The sequence below is a fragment of the Furipterus horrens genome, unplaced genomic scaffold (assembly GCF_987537825.1).
Source record: "Furipterus horrens unplaced genomic scaffold, mFurHor1.1.pri manual_scaffold_4, whole genome shotgun sequence".
NCBI classification, from domain to species: domain Eukaryota; kingdom Metazoa; phylum Chordata; class Mammalia; order Chiroptera; family Furipteridae; genus Furipterus; species Furipterus horrens.
Genome location: NW_028327174.1, coordinates 138,801,810 through 138,822,774, shown reverse-complemented (window position 1 = coordinate 138,822,774; position 20,965 = coordinate 138,801,810). Strand labels below are relative to the sequence as shown.

The window sequence follows — 20,965 nt, the reverse complement described above, 5'->3', positions numbered from 1 at the left end:
AGGAGTTTTAACCCTTTGACCACCATCTTATTTCCCCCACCCCATCCCCAGCTCCCAGCAAATGAGTTCAGCTTTTTTAGATTCCACATGGTATTTCTCTTTGTCTGACTTATATTAATTAGCATAACTCTTTCAAAGTCCATCTTTGTTGTCACAAATGGCAGGATTTCTTTTTTATGGCTGAATACTATTTCATTATATATATGTACCACATTTTATTTATCTGTTGATGGACCCTTAGGTTGTTTCCATGTCTTGGCTATTGTGAATAATGCTGCAGTGAACATGGGAGTGCAGGTATCTCTTTGGAGTCTTGATTTTATTTCCTTTGGATATATACTCAGAAATTAGATTGCTGGATCATATGGTAGTCCTATTTTTAATTTTTTTGAGGATCCTCCATATTGTTCTTCATAGTGGCCACACCTATTTACATTCTCACCAACAGTGCACAAGGATTCCCTTTTCTCCACATCCTCGCCACCATTTGTTATCTCTTGTCCATTTGGTAATATTGATAGTTGTCTTAGTAGGTGTAAGGTGATATCTCATTGTAGTTTTGATTTGCAGTTCCCTGATGAATAACAAGATTGAGCAACTTTTTATGTACTTGTAGGCCATTAGTATGTGTTCTTTGTAAAAAATGTCTATTCAGGTCCTTTGCCCATTTGTAAATTGGATTATTTGGGTTTTTGCTATTGAGTTGTATGAATTGTACATAGTTTGAAATCAGGAAGCGAAATGTGTCCAGCTTCATTTTTTATCAGGACTACTTTGGCTCTTGAGGGTTTTTTGTGATTCCATATAAATTTTAGAATTATTTGTTCTATTTCTGTGAAAAATAACATTGGATTTTTTATAGGGATTACATTGAATCTATAGATGGCTTTGAGTACTATGGATATTTTAAGAATATTAATTCTTCTGCTCCACAACTTGAGATATCTTTCCATATAATTGTGTCTTCTCCTATTTCTTTCATCAATTTCTTACAGATCTTTCACTTCCTTGGTTAAATTTAGTCCTAAGAGTTTACTGTTTTGGGTACTAGTATAAATGGAATTGTTTTCTTTTTCAGATGTTTTGTTGTTAGTGTATAGAAACACAGCTAAAGTTGTATTCTACAACTTTATTGAATTTGTTTATTGGTTTTAATTGGTTTTTCGTGAAGTCTTTAGGATTTTATATATATAAGATCATGTTACTTCTTCTTTTCTGATTTTGATGCCTTTTATTGTTTTCATGCCTAATTGTTCTGCCCAAGACTCTCAATACTGTGTTGAATAAGAGTGGTGAGGGTAGGTACCCTCCTCTTATTCCTGATCAAAGAGGGAAAGTGTTCATCTTTTCACCACTGAGTATGTTAGTAGTGAGCTTGTCATATATGGACTTGATTATGTTGAGGTATGTTCCTTCTATAACCATTTTACTTAGATTTTTATCAGGAAATGTTGTTGGATTTTGTCCATTGCTTTTTCTGATTTTTCCATTGAGATGATCATAGGATTTTTGTCCTTTATTTTGTTAATATATTGTATCACATTTATTGATTTGCATTTGTTGATCCATCTGTCCTTAAATCTCAGGGATAAATCCCCGAGTTCAACAACATGATTAAAAAAAAAATTACCGATAAGATTTTTTAAGAGGACGGAATCTAGACAAACAATCTGAATTTCTTATGAAAAACCAACAAGCAAAAATTACCAAGAAAAAAAATCTTAAAATGAAGACTAATAAGAGGGTGATGGCCCTACCACATGTTAACATTTATTATAGAGTTTCATTAGTTATCATTTATTATCGTCATCATCGTCATCGGCAGCCGTCCGTCTCGAGAGACGATGGTGTAGCTTCTTAAGAGTCTATCTGCACCGCCGAGAATGGCTGTGCAGTCCGACTCGGGAGTGACACGGTATCTGTCTCCTCCCGTGTTGAATCGACATCTTGCGATGACGCTGGAGTGTCCTCTCCAGTGGAGCTGAAGCTACAGAGCCTGGGCAGGGTGATATGGAGGGTCTGCTGTTGCCCATGCAGCAGACCCCCCCTCTCTTCGCAGCTGAAGGATCCAAGGGAAAGACGGAGTCAATACAGCTTGGCTTCAGGTGCGCCGCAGGAGTTGCCGGTGTTGACTACAACGTCAAACCGCCTTAGGGACTCCGGCTCCGGATTTTCTGTTGGGGTTTACTCCCTTAGCCTTTCCCCTGAAGAGGTATCCCGCAAGGCAGCGGAGGTTTTTTGGAGTCAGAGTTTTCCTTCTCTGATGTGCCCTGACTGGAAGATCGAACCAGCGACACTTAGCTCGCAGGCCGACGCTCAATCCACTGAGCCAAACCAGCCAGGGTTATCATTTATTATAAAGCTTCACTAATAGAAAGAGAGATGGAACAGAATAGTGCAGAAACTGACCTAAACACATGGAAAATCAGTTAGGGAAAGATGGAACTTTTAATGGGTGGTGGTGGAACAAATGAGTATTATTTTATGTAATAATTTTCCAAGCATTTACTAATAGATAGGAATATTAAAACTGAAATATATAATTTTAATGGTAGCAGAAAAAATCATGGTTAGAAACTGTGTTTATATCTCATTATGGATAATGCTTATTAAAGTATCACACTAATTTCAAAGGTGAGAAAGGAAAAGATTCACTGAGTAAATAAAAAAAAAGTCCCCCTTAGTATAAAACATTATAATTACTGTCAAAATAAAAATACAAAAGTGTAACAAAATTTAGATATATATAACAGATATATAATTTCCCTACTATATAAAGAATTTCTATAAATCACTAAAAAATAAAAAATGTGACAGAGATAATTATCTCTTAAGACTGATGCTCAACTTTGTTTTTAATAAGAGAAGTGAAACTTAAAATATAGTGAAAAAAAAAAACTACACTGAAATACCAGATTGGTGTTTTGCTAATGGTATGGAGAGAGAAGTACAGCATATAGCCTTTGTGGGCGTATTAACATGGAGAATTAAGTAACAGCTTTCAAAATTATAGTTATACATATCCTTTGGTCCAGTAATTTCACTTCTATTGATACATCCTAGAGTGAAAAATATATATATATGAGCACCATTATTTATTGCAACATTGCTTGAACTGGCAAAAAAAAAAAAAAAAAAGAAAAGAAAAGAAAACATCCCAAACATCTAGCTGGTCTGCTCTCAGCTCACAAAGCTAGGCAGGACTCTGGCCTCTCAGACTAAAGGCTGTCTTTTTCTTATGCACACATAGGCATGGTATGGGCTAGCAGTTATAAATTTCTCAAAGGGAGAACTTAAAGGTTTTTGTGAAGCAATCCTAGATATTTATTATTTTTTAAACCCTGTGTTGTCTTTTCTACACATAATTTAATTGCACTTTTACCCAACTTGTCTTTATTGAGTTTTTTTAAAGCAGTTCTAATCCAGTTTAATAAAATAGAAACAACTCTTTCTGCCGTCATAATTCATCAGTTTGTTTAATAATTAGATGAATTATGTAACTGAACTGTTACAACTAATATATCCATGTTTAGAAATAAACAGAACTGACTTGGCATTAGCTCTGGCATGATGAAAAGTAGCCTGCCTGCTGCCCCATTCACGAACCAGAATAGCAGCAGGTGAATTTGAAAGAGGGATTGGAGAGCTTTGGTTAGTCCAGCAAGTTGGTTAAATGGTCATTTAAGAAAGCTGTTATGCATACTAACAATGAAAAAAGAGCAATTCATTATGTTCCAAAATAAATAAAATCAGAGTATTTGTAATAAAATATTTGCTAGTATCTTCACGTTTTTATGTTATGATTGCTTTATCTTCATTTATTACTTTCATATGAACCCACATTCTTTCCAATACGTTACAGGCTTTGGTCAAAGAGTTACAAGTTGATGTCCATACAATAAGGAGACGTATCAGAGAGCTTAAAAAAATGCAGAGAAACAAGGATGCTCATAAAACCTCAACTCATAAAGCCCAGACCTTGGCAGCTTCTATCCTGAACATTTCACAATCAGATCTAGAGGATATACTGGACACAGAAGATGAAGTGGTGAGATCATATATATTTATTAATAAAGGGATTTTTTCACATTGAATTTAAGTACATATGTTTATTTGTTTTAGAATTCTTATAATTTTATCTCTAAGATAATATTGATAAAGGTTATTAATACACCAATGCAAGATACATCAAGAGTATTAAGCAACTCAAAAACCTTTAGAGAAATTTAACTGTGTAATATGGAAAAAAAAGTCAGTACATATAACCTTTAGAACTACTTGGTTGTTATTCATGTCAGTTATCCTTCTCTATCTGCCCCATTTTCTTTAATTAATCATATATTTTGTAAGCTAAAATTTTTAATTAAGCCAGTTTGAATGGATTTAGTTAAGCGGGGTCACCGCTAAGATGAGGATTCTTTCCTCCTATGTGATATTTGGAAAAGTAGTAAATCTAGTGGCTCTTCTAGCTAAATTCAAAAATTTTGTTGATCAAGTTAAATAAAAATATATGTATTATTTTAAATTGGATAAAATACTTCTATCTGAATGAATTTGTATGCATATAAGTCTTCAGTAGTATCTCTGTACCTTCGGGAAGGGCACTGCATTTTGACATAGTTATTAGCTCATGAACAGCAGAATCTCATCCTGTACACAGTCTCTGGGAAACCTGTAGGGAATAATCCTATTCCACTGTTAGGTCTCTGAAATTTAATACATGAATATTCAGTTTTTCATTGTTTGAAAATATTAAAGAGGTGATGGCACCTGTAGCTGCCCAATAAATATTTGCTTGGTGAATAAAGAAAATAATAGACTTAAATGCTTCTTTGAATCCCTGGCTGCTGTGGCTCAGTGGATTGAGTGTCGTCAGCCTGTGAGCCAAGTGTCACTGGTTCAATTCCCAGTCAGGGCACATGACTAGGTTGCACATCAGGTCCCCAGTTGGGGCGTGAGAGAGAGGCAACCACACAGTGATGTTTCTTTCCCTCTCTTTCTCCTTTCCCCCCTCTCTATAAATAAGTAAACAAATAAATAAACAAACAAATAAATAAATTATTTTTTAAAAAATGCTTGTTTGAGAACATCTTCCAGTCCTCCATCAGCTTCTCAAAGAACTTCTGGAGTAGAGAAGAGCTACAACTTGCAAAGGTTTTTAAACTGCCAAGAATTCTTAGAAAAGAGATCATGGGAATCTTACAGAGATTATTTTCATACTGTAGGGGAATAGGATAGTGAATTATCAGTTTCCTCTTCTCAGCACCTGTTCACAATGTCCATAGCTTTCTACTGAATTCTGAATATTGAAATGCAGAACATTATCAGAGATAGTATCAAATAAAAGACACACAGGAAATAATAGTATCTCTGGCAAAGGTGTTATCTATACCTTATGATAGACATTAATTACCTAACAAAAAAAAATTAAAGGTGAGGATTTTGCTGTTGCCTAGGAGTTATAAAAGAGGCAGATTTAGCAAAATCCCTTGTGTGTGTATGTGTGTGTGTGTACATGTGTGAATACAAATACAGACATGCATTCTGGAAGCTAGGGCCCTCACCTTTGTGTGATTTCAAAAGATGCCCTCTCTGGACTTACAAAGTAGAAAAAACCAACCCCTCTGATTGGACAGTTAAAATAAAAGGATCTCTTTATAGTGCCAAAGAGTAAATGACACATTCCTGTGAAGAAATGGCACCCCTGCCTCTGGGCAGATGCAGTCTGGAGCCAGAGGACACAGCACTGCAACATGCATATCACAAAAGCTCAAATGGAAGTCCTGCAGGAAGAAAAAGGACTCTAGTCAAAACACAGTGTTCTGAGAAGGATCAGTGCATCTTGACATATTTGCTAGATTTAAGTATAGATGAGAGCCTGTTTAGACTGATCCTTGCATCTGTCAGAGGTCTAAAGAGTTGAGTGACTTATAAGCAGAACCCAAATTACCTGATTTATATTCTTTAATCTATACTTCAAACTGTAGTAAATTCATGTAAGAAATTGTGATAACCTACGTGAAATGCCTAGCCTGATACCTGACATACAGTAAATTTCAACAAATGTTGGTTTCCCAAATTCTTCCCTTTTTGAAAAGTCCAATTTTTTGTAAACTAATTTTGAATGTAGTAAATAATAAACTGCACATATGAATAAATTATACTTTCAGAAATACTTTGATAATTGGTGGGTTGGGAATATTTGGTGACTTCTGATACTTAAGTTGGAGTGTCTGTTCCTTGCCTATCAGTTAGTTATTGAGTAGCTTAAATAAACAATGATTTTAATGCACTAGAGCCATGCCATATATTTTGTTTTGTAATTGTAATAGTCTTCAGTTATCTATTAACAAGTCAGACTTTTGAGTAAAGATCTTCTGTTATCTTACAAGGGTTACTTATGAATGATTCTTTTATACAGTTCTGTCTTATTTTTCACTTTGTTTTACATAATTGCTTTTACCTTCACCTCAGTCCCTACCTTGAGCTGCACTGTGAAGGCAGAAATAAAATATCCTAGAATTATATTGTGAGTATAGAAGTACAGCTTTATCTTCCACATGTATGTAAATGTTTATAAATTAAATATTAAAGAACATGGATTTGAATATTCTCTACTTTTGAAAGACCAGGCTGCTCTTTGTTGAATCCAGTTTTACCAATATCCCTCTAGATTTATTCAACAATTAATAGTATGATTAACTTCATTGAAATGCAGTAACAGCAGTGTTTATATTCTCCTCCTTTAGGAACTTGAAAGGAGAAAGATAGATGCTGAAAATGACAAGGAATGGCTGTTGTACATTCAGAAACTTCTCGAAGGACAGGTATTTCATTTTCTACTTCATATATGAAAGCTTGTTGACTAGAATTCCAATCCTTGCATTTTTACTAGGCATCTAACATTTTGTAAACACTTACACATTATTTACTTCTGTTAGGTGTAGAAGTATTCCAGTAGGTAGACTGGAAAGTTAACCCTCTATTTGTACTTCTGGACTTAACAAGTGAAGCAAATGCCTTGGGAAAGAGCCAACATGGATCTTAGCAAATGCATTAATTAAATTATTGAGTCAACCTCTGTGCTTGCTAGACCGAAAAGGATCCATTCTCTCAGCTCTCTTAGGAAAAGAGATTCTTTATTATGTGTCTTTAAAGTTAGTTGTTGATACAGACACCTGAGGAGTTCATGGGTTTCAGTGACCTTTTACTATGGACCTGTTTCCAGTCAATTCATGTTTTCCTCACAGCCAGACAGCTGTTTATTACTGTGTCTTCCCGCATTCTCTACAATATTTTCTACTGAGACCTTGAGCAGCTTGTTAGTGGGAAGTAAATATTGATTTGGCATCCTGTCAATGCAGAAAGAATGAAAAAATTTCCACCAGAGGCCCCTCAAACATTTTCCTATCGACATTTTCTGGGCCGAGTGGAGAGCTGCATAGAGGATGACAAGGCCAAGACGAGTGGAAATCCCTGAGGGGTCTATTGAGACTGCTGCTGTGACCTGTGTGATACTTTTTCTTCCCTTTCAAGTATTTTTTTAATACACATATAGTCTGCTGGGATGTGCCCCTCTTGTAAGTGATCAAGGGCAGCTTATTGGCAGGTGAGAGCCCTGCTTTTCTAGTCAGCCAGCTTTTGTTTTGACATCACTGACAGCATGTGGTGTAGTCTAAAACTTTTTCATAAGAGTTTTTTCATTTAATCTAATTGTTTATTTTAGAAATGAACTGGATAAAAACAACTCAACCATGTTTCTCAAAATAGCAAAAAAATTATTATTATACTGTGAGTTGTGGAAAGTCATGAATGTTTCTGTATGAAGATTAAAAAGACAAAAGCTGATATTAAATGAAAATTATTTCACATTTATATTAACGAATAGAAGTATCTGTGCTTTTGAAAAAGCCAAGAGTGAGTAAATAACATATGAACTACTCACAGTTTTAGTATCAGTTTTGTATGTTTTGAAACAGTATTGGGAATCACTTCAATAGTAATAGAAGGTGATTGGCAATCTTTTTCTTAAAGTTGTTGAAGCACAGATGGACATGCAGCTATGAAACATAGCTTTGTGCAGTGACAACTTGCTTTTGAGAAGAAATGCCATTTCTTACCCATGTTGCACAGTGCCTGGCAGATCAAAGAAGTTCAGTAATGATTCTTATGGTTTTCTTTTCAGCTGAAAATAATAAAAATAAACTTTTTAATGAATGTTTAAAGGTTCAACTTATAAAAGTGATCCTTCAATAAGGAAATTTTATCATACGTTGTGAACATAAAAATAACAAATTCATATGTAGAAATCTTTATGACATTTTACAAAAGCTGTATTCACACCAGACCTTTTTTCTTTTGACTAGCAGATGTGGATGTACACACACACATATTCTACATGATCTGGATGTATGCTTATTCTGGCCACTTAGTGTAAAAAAATCCTGCTGAAAATGACATTAGACTGCTTAATACTGTAGTTTGATATAGTACCTTTTTGTGCCACTGAGCCTGGACTCTGGAATATAATTGCCTGGTAGTATTGATTTAATTGCCCAGGTTTATTTGTGGACTCCTAATTATTGACTGGAGGTAAATTTAATTGAGCAGCCTTTATGAACACTGGGAAACCGCTGCTGTTGCTGTTATATGTAATGAACTGCAGCATGTGCCATTAGATCATTTTTCAAGCTAATTTTATTCCACTATGACAGTATGATAACATTTAAAAAGTCAAAGACTTTTTATTTTTATTTCTGACATAGGTGGTTTTGCTGATGTCTTTGAATTTTGTGAGAAAAAAATAGAAACTCCATTGGTTGCACTTGAATGTCGCTTTATACTAATTATGTCCAAGAGAAAAAATCTATAAAAAGAAAACATCTTTTTTTCTAGCCTATTTTTCTTCTCCCTCAATTCCAGTGTTTATATTTGCCCTGAATTTTAGAAAAGGTTTTCTTTATCCACCAGTTTTTTTAGAGTCTCAGTTATGCTCACAGGATTTAAATATATTCATTCATACATTTTATTTCATTTATGGCATACAGTTTTATGTATCTGATGTTATATGATCTTTAAACTGTGAGACAATTGTGCACACTCCCAAAAATAAATACTAAATAATTCAGTGTTGGTATTTGATTATTAAAATATTTTGAAGATAAAATTTATAGGAAAACTTTCCTTTTATGTCCTCCTTCTGGGTTGAGTGCTTTATATCAGCAATTTTTAACCAGTGTGCTGCCAGAATTTTTAGAACATGCAATACCTGACTACTTAGTCAGGGGGCACTGACCTCTTCTCTCTTAGATTGTCAGATTAAAAAATGACAACAGCCAGCACAACAATAGCTCTCTGGTGTGAATGCCCTGTCTTGAACCATAAATATATAGGTCATATAATAGAGTTACATCTTACTGGTCACATCACATAATAAGGTTTCATTTTATTGGTTAATTCTTGGTACCAGAAATCCTTATATACAAGTATAGGCACTTAATTTGCTAAAAAAGTCATTTTGAAACAATAAAGGTAGGTAATTATTATCCTTATTACTTTTTGTAATTCAATAAAAAATTACCTATATTTTTTCAGATCGGCAAAAAATATATTTTTTGGTGTGTTGCAGAACTTTAGTGATTAGTTTATGTGTACCATGAGATGAAAAAGTTTGAAAATTGCTGCTTTATATAATAGAATTCTGAGATTATAGGAGTTTATCAGGTCTTGTGGTTTTATCGTTTGTGTAAGCGTTAGGCCACAGAATTGTTTCCTGTTAAGGAAACTTCTCTCTGCATTCATTTGTTGAAAATTTATATTGATAAAGTATTAACCACAAAATAAAAAACTGTTCTGCTGTGTGGCAATATGGAACTAAACAATAATATAATACCTACTGCTTCTGTTAGCCAGAAGTACATGAGAACTAAAAGGTCTAAAACCTTAAATTACCTTTTTTTAAATACAAAATGAAAATATTTGTCCTCATTATTTCAAGTACTACTGATGCAGTTGGTACTTTTATATATTTGATCTTTATCTGACCCTACCCATTATCCCCACAGGTTTTTAGTAATAAGAATTACACTGAAAAAAATTTTTCAAATATCTTAATTTTACTTTTATGGCATAGCTGCCTTATAATTTCTTGAACATATATTCTTGTTTTAATTTCTCTTTATATTAATATGTTTTTTAAAACTTACTATTTATGGAAGAGGACAAAAAGCAAATTAATGACTATAATAGGATGAAAGGACCTCCCCAAATTAGTTTTTTTAGTTTAGTGAATTGGAGAAAAACCAGATATAGGAAAGATGGGCCCACATAAAACTATAAAAGCTTTTGAGTAAGAAAAGGATGTAATTAGAGTTGTGCTTTAGAAAAACACATGATATCAGTGTGTAGGATGGTTTGAAAGAAGAAGGGACTGAGAGGAAGAAAGCAGTCTAGACAAAGGCAGTGAGGGCCTGGATATGCCCTAGTCATAGGAATAGAAAGGATGAAATAGATGTGAGCCTCATCATAGTGACTCAATCAATAGCAGTAATGAGATTAAATGAAGGGATCAGAAAGCATGTAGGGTTAATTTTAATACCCTACATGATGAGAAAGAAGATAACTTTAACGAGTGTTAGCATGGCCATACTACCCAAAGCAATTTACAGATTCAATGCAATCCCTATTAAAATACCAATGACATATTTCACAGACCTAGAACAAATACGCCATAAATTCATATGGAACCAAAAAAGACCCCAAATAGCAAAAGCAATCTTGAGACAGAAGAACACAGCAGGAGGAATCACAACACCAGATATCAAACAATACTACAAAGCCACTGCAATCAAAACAGTCTGGTACTGGCATAAGAACAGACATATAGATCAGTGGAACAGAATAGAGAGTCCAGAAATAAACCCAGGCCTCTATGGTCAACTAATATTTGATAAAGGAGGAAGGAACATAAAATGGAGTGAGAAGAGCCTCTTTAACAAATGGTGCTGGGAGAACTGGACAGGGACCTGCAAAAAAATGAAACTAGACCACCAACTTACACCACACACGAGAATAAACTCAAGATGGATCAAAGACTTAAATGTAAGCCGTGACGCCATAAAAGTCCTAGAGGAAAACATAGGCAAGAAAATATCAGATATCTCATGTAACAATTTCTTCATGGATACATCTCCTAAAGCAAGAGAAATAAAGGAAAAAATAAATAAATGGGATTACATCAAACTAAAGAGTTTCTGCTCAGCAAAAGAAAACATCAGCAAGATGAAAAGGAAACCAACCATATGGGAAAACATATTTGCCAATGACATCACAGACAGGGGACTGATCTCCAAAATATATAAAGAGCTGATACGACTCAACATCAAGAAAACAAACAACCCAATTAAAAAATGGCCAAAGGACCTGAACAAACACTTCTCCGAAGAGGACATACAGAAGGTCCATAGACACATGACAAAATGCTCAACATCATTAGCCATCAGGGAGATGTAAATAAAAACCACAATGAGATACCATTTTACACCAGTCAGAATGGCATCATCAACAAATCAACAAGCAACAAGTGCTGGCGAGGATGTGGAGAAACGGGAACCCTACTGCACTGTTGGTGGGAATGCAGACTGGTGCAGCCACTATGGAGAACAGTATGGAATTACCTCAAAAGATTAAAAATGGAACTGCCTTTTGAACCAGCGACTCCACTACTAGGATTATACCCGAAGAATCTTTGAAACACCAATTCAAAAGAACTTACGCACCCCTATGTTCATTGCAGCACTGTTTACAATAGCTAAGTTCTGGAAACAACCTAAGAGCCCATCTGTAGATGAGTGGATCAAAAAACTGTGGTACATTTACACAATGGAATACTATGTAGCAGAAAGAAAGAAGGAACTCCTGCCATTTGCAACAACATGGATGGAACTAGAGAGAATTATGCTTAGTAGAATAAGCCAGGCAAAGAAAGAAAAATACCATATGATATCACCTAATACAGGAAACTAAAGAACAACACAAACAAAGGAACTAAATAGAACAAAGAGCAGAATAGCAGTCAATAGGGGGGGGGGGAGGGAGAGAAGGGGGATAAGTAAGGGAAGGGTTTAGTCAAAGAACCTGTATAAAAGACTCATGGACATGGACAACGGGGAGGGATATGATTGCGGGAGAGGGGGTGGGTTGGGTGGGGGAGAGAAATTAGGGGAAAAGGGGACAACTGTAATTGAAAAACCAAAAAAAAAAAAAAAAGTGTTAGCAATCAGTAGAGGTAGATCAGATTTGATAGGAAGGAGATGTCAATAATTGAAGCCACAGAAAATTTGTAGGTATGTTTCATTAACAATATTCAAGGACCTGTGATTTGCTATTAATTCACCCCAGCCTTCTGTATGTCTTATCTCAGTGAAATTTATATATTTATATATTTAAGAACACATTTTAAACTCTTACAACTCAATAACAAAAAGAAAAGAATAGACATTTCTACAAGAAGATATACAAATAGCCAATAAGCATATGAAAGGATTTTCAACATTATTAGACCTCAGGAAAATGCAAACCAAAAGCCAAAATGAGATATGTACTTAATACCTAGTAAGATGGCTATAATAATAAAGATAGACAATAACACATGTTGATGATGATATGGAGAAATTAGAACCCTTCTACATTGCTGATGGGAATGTAAAATGGTGCCACTTCAGTGGAAAACAGTCTGGCAGTTTCTCAAAACATTAAAGACAGAGATTACATGACCTAGCAGTTCAACCTCTAGATATTTACCCAAGAGAAATGAAAACATACATCATATAAAAACTTCTACATGAATGATCATAGCAGCCTTATCCATACTAGCTCGATAGTTGAAGGCAACCAAAGGTCAATCAACTGATGAATGAATAATCAAAATGTGGTGTATGAATACATGGATTATTATTCAACCATAAAATGCAATGAGGAACTGGTACATGCATGTTATAATGTGGAAAACTTTGTAAATTTTAGCTAAGTGAAAGAAAACATACTCAAAAGGCTACAAACAGTATGACTACCTTCATATGAAATGTCCAAAATAGTCAAACATATCAAGACAGAGAGTAAATTTTGGTTATCAGGGAGGTGGGAAATGGAGAGTGGCTGCTAGTGGATACAGGGTTCTGAAATTAGGTAGTGATGATGGTCACATAACCTTATGAATATACTAAAACCCAATGAATTATATACTTTAAAATAGTAAATTACCTGTTATGTGAATTACATCTCCATTTAAAAAATGAATTCCTTAATATGAGACATACTGAAAGAAAAAAAAAAAGAGAACAGAATACATTTAAAAGTAAATTCACCCTACAAACAAAAGTCCTGGAATGGATCACTTCACAGTTGAATTTTACCAAACATTCAAAGAAGAACTAATTCCTATTCTTCAAACTATTCCAATAAATTCAAGAGGAGGAAGACTCCCAAGCTCAAAACATAAGGCCATTATTATCCTGATTCCAAAACCAGATAAAGACACTACAAAGAAAGAAAACTATAGGCCAATGTACCTGGTGAACATAGATGCAAAAGTCCTCAACAAAATATTAGCAAATTGAATTCAGCAATACATTAAAAAGATCATGAACCATGATCAAGTGGGATTTATTTGGGGGACGCAAGTATAGTGCAATGTCTGCAAAGCAATTAATGTGATACACCACATAAACAATATGAGGGAATAAAAATATGATCATATCAACAGATGCAGAAAAAGTATTTTACATAATCCAGAACCCACTTATGATAAAAATTCTCAGAAAAGTGGGAATAGAAGGAATATACCTCAACATAATAAAGCCATATGTGACAAACCCACAGCTAACATCATACTCAACAGGGAAAAACTAGAAGTGTTTTCTCTTAAGATCAGGAACAAGACAAGAATGTCCATTTTCACCACTCTTGGTAATCCTGGCCACCCATTCAGACAAGAAGAAGAAGAAATAAAAAGTATTCACATGGGAAAGAAAGAGGTAAAACTGTCATTATTTGCAGATGACATGATAGTACATATAGAGAAGTCTAGAGATTCCACAAAAAAAAACTACAAGAACTGGTAAATGAATTCAGTAAAGTAGCAGGATACAAAATAAATATTCAGAAATAAGTTGCATTTTTTTACATCAATAATGAACTATCAGAAAGGGAACTAAGAACGCAATGCCATTTGCAATTGCATCCAAAAATAAATACCTGGGAAAATTTAAATAAGGAGGTACAAGACCTTTACTTAGAAAATCATAAGACATTGAAGAAAGTAGTTGAAGAAAATACAAATAAATGGAAGCATATATCTTGCTCATGGATAGGAAGAATTGAAATCATTAAAATGTCCATACTGCCCAAAGCAATCTATAGATTTACATAATTTATATAAAAATACCAATGGTGTTTCCTACGGAATTAGAACAAATAATCCAAAATTTTGTATGGGAACACAGCAATCTTGAGAAAGAAGAAGAAAGTTGGAGGTATCACATTACTTGATATATTAAAAACAAACAAACAAACAAAAAAAACTGCAAGGCTATAGTAATTAAAAGAACATGGTCCTAGCATAAAAAAAGACACATAAGTCAAGGAATGGAGGATTAGAGCCCAGAAATAAATCCACGCCTTTATGGTCAATTAATATTTGACAAAGAAGGCAAGAACATACAATTGAGTAAAGGCAGTTTATTCAATAAATGGTGTTGGAAAATTGGACACATAGTTGCAAAAAAATGAAACTAGATCAATTACTTACACTACACACAAGAACAAACACAAATTAAAGACTTAAATGTAAGACTTGAAACCATAAAACTCCTGTAAGAAAACGGGCAGTAAAACCCTGATATTTCTCTTAGCAATATTTTTTGGATGGATTTCCCCAGGCAAGGGAAACAAACAACAAAACCAAGTGAGACTACATCAAACTAAAAAGTTTTTGCACAGCAAAGGAAACCATCAACAAAACAAAAGGATAACATACTGAATGGAAGAAGATATTTGCCAATGCCACATTCAATAAGAAGTTTAATTTCCAAAATTTATAAAGAACTCAGACAACAACAAAACAAACAAATGAAGCAGTTAAAAAGTAGGTACAGGGCCTGAATAGACACTTTTCCGAAGAAGACATACAGATGGCCAATAGACATATGAAAAGATGCTCAACATCTATAATCATTGGAGAAATGCAAATTAGAACTATATTGAGGTATGACTTCACATCTGTCAGAAAGGCTAGCATCAATAAAACAACAAAAACCAAGTGCTGTCAAAGATGTGGAGGATCGGAACCCTTGTATGTTGTTGGTGGAACTGCAGATTTGTGCAGCCACTATGGAAGACATTGTGGAGGTTCCTCAAAAAATTAAAAATGGAAGTGCCTTTTGACCCAGCAATTCCACTTCTGGGAATATATCCAAAGAAACCCAAAACACTAATTCAAATATATATATATATATATATATATATATATATATATATATATATATATATATGCATCCCTATGTTTATTGCAGCATTGTTTTACAAGTAGCTGAACTATGGAAGCAGCCCAGGTGTTCATCAGTAGATGAGTGGATAATAAAAAACCTGTGGTACATTTACACAATGCAGTATTAATCTTTAAAAAAGAATGAAATCTTACCATTTGAGACAGCATCGATGGACCTAGAGGGTATTGTGCTAGGTGAAATAAGCCAGTCAGAGAAAGACAAATACCATGTGATCTCACTTATATGTGGAATCTAATGAACAAACTGAACTAACAAACAAAACAGAAACAGACTTATAAGTACAGAGAACAGACTGAACAATGCCAGAGGGGAAGTGTTTTGGGTCTGGGTGAAAAATTTGAAGGGTTTAGAAGTACTAGTATAATTGGTTACTATATAGCCACGGAGTTGTAAAGTACAGCACAGGGAATGTGGTCAACAGTATTGTAATAACTACGTATGGGGCCAGGTGGGGACCTGAAATATCAGGGGATCAATTTATAAAGCTATGACTGTCTAACCACTATGCTGTATACCTGAAACCAATACAAAATAATGTTGAATGCTAATAGTAATTGAAAAAAAATTTTTTTAAGTAAATTAAGTGAAGATTTTATATCATATATGTTGTGTCCCCCAGAATTAGAAAAGATTGCCTGAAGTGCATTTTAATTTGAATTTCTTTCAATTGGCCGTAAACACTAGTTTATTTTGGTTGACACATGAAGAGATGTTTTTGTATTGTACTGTAATTGATACTACCTCCTAATATATCCAAGTAAGGAGTCAATTATTTATGAACAGTACTGCCTAAAAGAGTGCTTTGTACTTGGGAATTTATAAAAGCAATGGAAAGAATTGGTGGAGATAAAGCTGAATTGATTGTATGGAATGCATTAAAAAATGTATTGAGTGCATATTGTGTGTCATGTATTGTCAGGTTGGGGTGTACAGTAGTGAAGAAGAGAGACAAAAATCACTGCCCTCAAAGAGCTTACATGTCTGAGGATGGAAGATAACACTGGGGAACAATTTTCGATGAGTTAGATCTGACACTTGTTTTTGACTAACTTTTGGCATCTGAATCCAAAATTGACCCCCGTTTTTCTCTATCATGTCAACTTTTTGAGGTACAGGATACCCTCCATTTGTCCCAGAAATAATAAAAACAGCACATAAAAAGGAAAATAAAGAAAAATTACTTGAATATACTGTTTATTTAGAGTTATTTTATTCATATAAAGGCTATATATCATTACTGTAAGTCAAATTGTGTACAAGTAGTAAAGTTCTGCTACCAAATATACATATTAAGGTATTTTATCTTTTCAAACGACAGGTTAGGAAATGCCAAGATGAGATACTTGAAATAGTTTCCTTCAGTTGGCAAAGCTTTAACAAAATGCTTCAGGAGACCCAGGTTTATGTGCAGAGGTGAGAATATAATGTTCTTTCTGTCAGCAAGTGGCTCATGTAGAATGTGTGGATCACCAGGTTTGAGGTCAGATCTTGGGGGCCAATTTGACTCCACCCAATGCTTCTCACGAGCTCTGCTGTCCTACATACACAGAAAACAGGGATACTTGGTGTATCCGCATTGCTGACCAAGAAGGAAGCAGACCATTTTAAGGTCAACACAGATGACCCAGTTGTGCTTGTGACATTGCAACGGATCAGTGACTCTCTTTATGTCTTCATATTCTTCAAGAAAACAAACTGAATGGCCAATTGGGAGTGCATCAAATAAATTGCCATTGTGGAGGAGGATACACTTCAAGCTCCGCTTTGAGCTATTGATGAACAGTCGCCATTCAGTTGCGTTATAGATTGGAACTCCCAATTCCTCCATTAAACCATGTACATTATGGCAATACACAAAGCCACCATCACTTCGAAAGTACTGCAGAAATGCACTTTCTCTTCATCGAAAGTAGGATGCCTCCACTCCTTTTTCAAGCAAGTTTTTCTCATGCAGTCTGGATGCCAGGAGTTCTGAGGCCTCTTTGGATAGTCCCAAATCTCATGCCAAATCATTCAACTCATGCTGATCAAGTCTCTTACGAACTGAGTCATCTTCAATTTCAAAATCTTCATCGTTGCTGTCACTTAGTTCTTCATCATACTTCTGTTTTTTGAAAGAGGGTAGTTCAATGAAAATTGGCACTGGGATTTCAGCTGAATGAGGCACTGGGCATATAGCTGATGGTAGATGAGGATACTCTGTTTTACATTTATTTTTCTTGTTATGTCCTGACATTTTCACTATACAAAAGTCAGTCACTTGAATGATCTCTGGGCTCTTGCCAAACAATAGGTATACCAAATGGCAATTGATCACGTGTTCCCTTTGCATCTGGAAACTCTCAACACACTGCTTGCACACCTTGTGAGGGGCCCAAGACTTATCTTGATCATCAAGCTTTACTTTAAAAATATGCAAAATAGGCTTGCCTGACAAATGTGCTGATGTTTGTCCTTTGCCTGGGAATGGTGAAACTGCCACAGATATAAACAAAACGAATCAGGGTTGTTTAGGCACTTACGACTAGAAATAGCAGAGGCAGACATGATCTGAAGTAAAGGAAATAAGTATGTATCTAAAATAAAAAATTAAATTATGCTAACTCCTTGTATATAGACAAGAACTCGGACTACACTTCAAAATACGATTCACTATGTAGAGCGGCACACAACCTCTCACCACACTGTTTCATGTGTAACTGAATAGCCTAGACAAGTATGAACCTGTTGCTGGTCTCCAAGGTCTTCCCCCTCCCCTCCCCACTTGAGAAAGGTTTGCTCTCAGCCAACAGGAGAGCACTAGTGCTTCCCTTGATCCAGCCTCTATTCAGCCTAGAGTGGTCATGTTAAGATAAGCTGTAGAGAAAAACTTGATGTGATAGAAGAAAACTAACTGCAGTTTTGAAGTCAGCATGCCTATTTAAGTCTAAAACAGATGAAAATCGAACTCAACAGGAATTATGTTAAAAATTGTTCCCCTGTGTAATAAACAAATAGTTAAAATATATAAATTATGAAAATTATTAAATAATTAACAGAATTATGGTTATATATATTAAAATATGTGTACTTTTAAAAGACAAATAATATACATTTATAACCACAATATGATTCTTTACTAGGATTTGTATAAAACCTTCAGCCAGCAATGGCTAGAAAATGTCTTAATTTTGGTTTTATTGTTGCTTTATTCACTGTTATTTGCTAATCCTTTCCTGAATTTAATTCAGTGCATTGTAGTCCACTTTGTCCCAGTAAGTTTTCTTGTACAGGGACAATATCAAAAATTCTGTCTTTCCACCTTAAGTCTATATTTGGAATATAGACTTCTGGTATTTCTTTAGCTTTAAATATCCCTGTTACTTTTAGTTGCTTCAGATCTTGCAAATGCTGAAGTTTAAAATGGCTCTTTCCCCAGTGCCTTCTCTGCAAAATATGCTTACCTTCTATGGAATGCATTGCAATATGGCAGGGAAAAAGGTTTCATAAATCTCCCAGGCTTTTGTTAAAAAAAAAAAAAAAGGTAACTTCAGTTTGAAGGTTAACTGAAAGTTCTTCATTTCAACTCTGAACATATTTACTCTGTTGCTTTCTATGTTTTATTTATAACACACACACACACACACACACATGCACACACACACACACTCAGTTTCCCTGTCTTACATACATAAACCTACATGCTCAGTCACCCACACAGATCTCTCACATCTTGCTGAAATAGGAAAAGTTTAAAAGTCTTTATTCAGAGTCTTATTGGGATGTTTTCTAATTTAATGATTTCAAGCCTATTTTCATGTTTCCAGGGGGACAAAAAAGACATATATGTGATTAAAAGGTAAAAGTTAAATTTTATATTATGTGTTACTTTACCACTATAAAAAATTGGGGCCAAAAATGAAAGTGAAGACAAATTATGGCCTTTACCAAAGTTTGAGAATAGCAAATACTCCTTTTCTATGAGTCAGTTTTCAGCAGAACTCGAATATATATAATATGTGCCAAACATATAAGCAACATTTAGGAAACTTAACTCAAAATTCAGGGCCAAATTTAAATTACAAGTGAATTATTTCTTCTGATAGCACTCTTGGTTATTTTAACAAGTTTAATTTTTTAATTATAAGATAATAGAGTATATCCTATCTATTTAAATGTGTATATAATGTACATCTATAAATAATATATACTCATGTGTTTATATATACATTGTGTATGTATAAATATCTATTTATACCAACTTTTGCACTATTCATTTTAAAATAATCAAACTGCATTGACCTCTAAGTCTCAGTCTCACTAAATCATATTTTTTGTAAAAGTAGGTATAATACATAAAATTTAATATCTTCACTCAAGCTAAAGTCATTTGTATTTTTAAAGCGATATCTACTTTTTTGATAACTGTTTTCAAACAAGAGTGCATATGGGTAAAATGTTAATCTTGTACTGTAGATTTAAAAAGCTACCCTTATTTCAGTGTTTTTCTTTCAACACATTTTTAATTTTATATCATTAGGAGTACATTCCAGTTAGTGCTGATGTTCTAAGTTATACAACTATATGTTTTGCAGTCATGATCTTCAGGTTTTGTTATATTTCCCAGGTGGCTCTCAAACATCTGCAATCATCATTCATATCTTACCTTTATACAGAAACACCTCTAAATGAAGTCACAATTTGTCAGCATAAGTGATAAATTTGAGATTGTCATTGGCTTACCAGTTGCTAAAGACAAACATCTGTAGGTGTTTCCATGTAAGAGTAACTAATAATCTGTGTGAAATCAGGGGAAGTCCCTCCATTAATAGAAAATACCTTTTACAACAAGAGAGCAAGAACGACTGAAAGACCCACTATAAGACTACAATGTAGAGAAGCAAAACCCTTGATTGGTGTTCTGAGGTCCCAGTTGAATTTTCATACTAAGAAATCTCACACAGTATCAACTCTTCACCTTTTCGTTTTTCTTCCCATGCTGCAGAACTCAAGCTTGTGTAACCCTACATTGTCATAATTAGGCGTATCACTTCTCCTTTTGGATGCAAAAGAAAGAGGCAGGCAGACTCTCTGGACTTTGTAGTCCCTGGCACAGGCCACCCGAAATGAAGCCTGAGGCAGCGTAATTGTTGGATTTGTTGTTTAAAATGTATTTCATAGGGCAACTTGCTGTCAGCCCGTCGTTGCCACTTCAACTCCAAACTATTAGTAAATGGATGGTTGTGCTCTCTATGTCTGAGGGGGTTCTAAGGAGGCTTAGGCCCTCCAGAATCACAGGGAGATAATTTAATTGACTCTTCACTTATTCTGGACTCCAAAGTGGTAAAAGTTCAGGTCTTCTTATTGTTTTAAAAACATTTTGCATTTAAAAAATATATGGCAAACAGACCATGTAAATT

The 20,965-nt window shown here is 34.6% G+C and overlaps 1 protein-coding gene across 3 annotated transcripts in view; it reads left to right on the top strand.

Moving 5' to 3' along the window:
* The window catches only part of CNTLN (centlein), a 284,539-nt gene that overhangs the window by 261,176 nt on the left and 2,398 nt on the right, over positions 1-20,965 (top strand). For all 3 annotated transcript variants that reach the window (XM_090274078.1, XM_090274077.1, XM_090274079.1), the window contains 2 exons: positions 3,863-4,048; positions 6,750-6,827. In XM_090274078.1, coding sequence (XP_090130204.1) covers positions 3,863-4,048; positions 6,750-6,827 — 264 coding nt within the window. The remainder of the gene's footprint in view (positions 1-3,862; positions 4,049-6,749; positions 6,828-20,965) is intronic.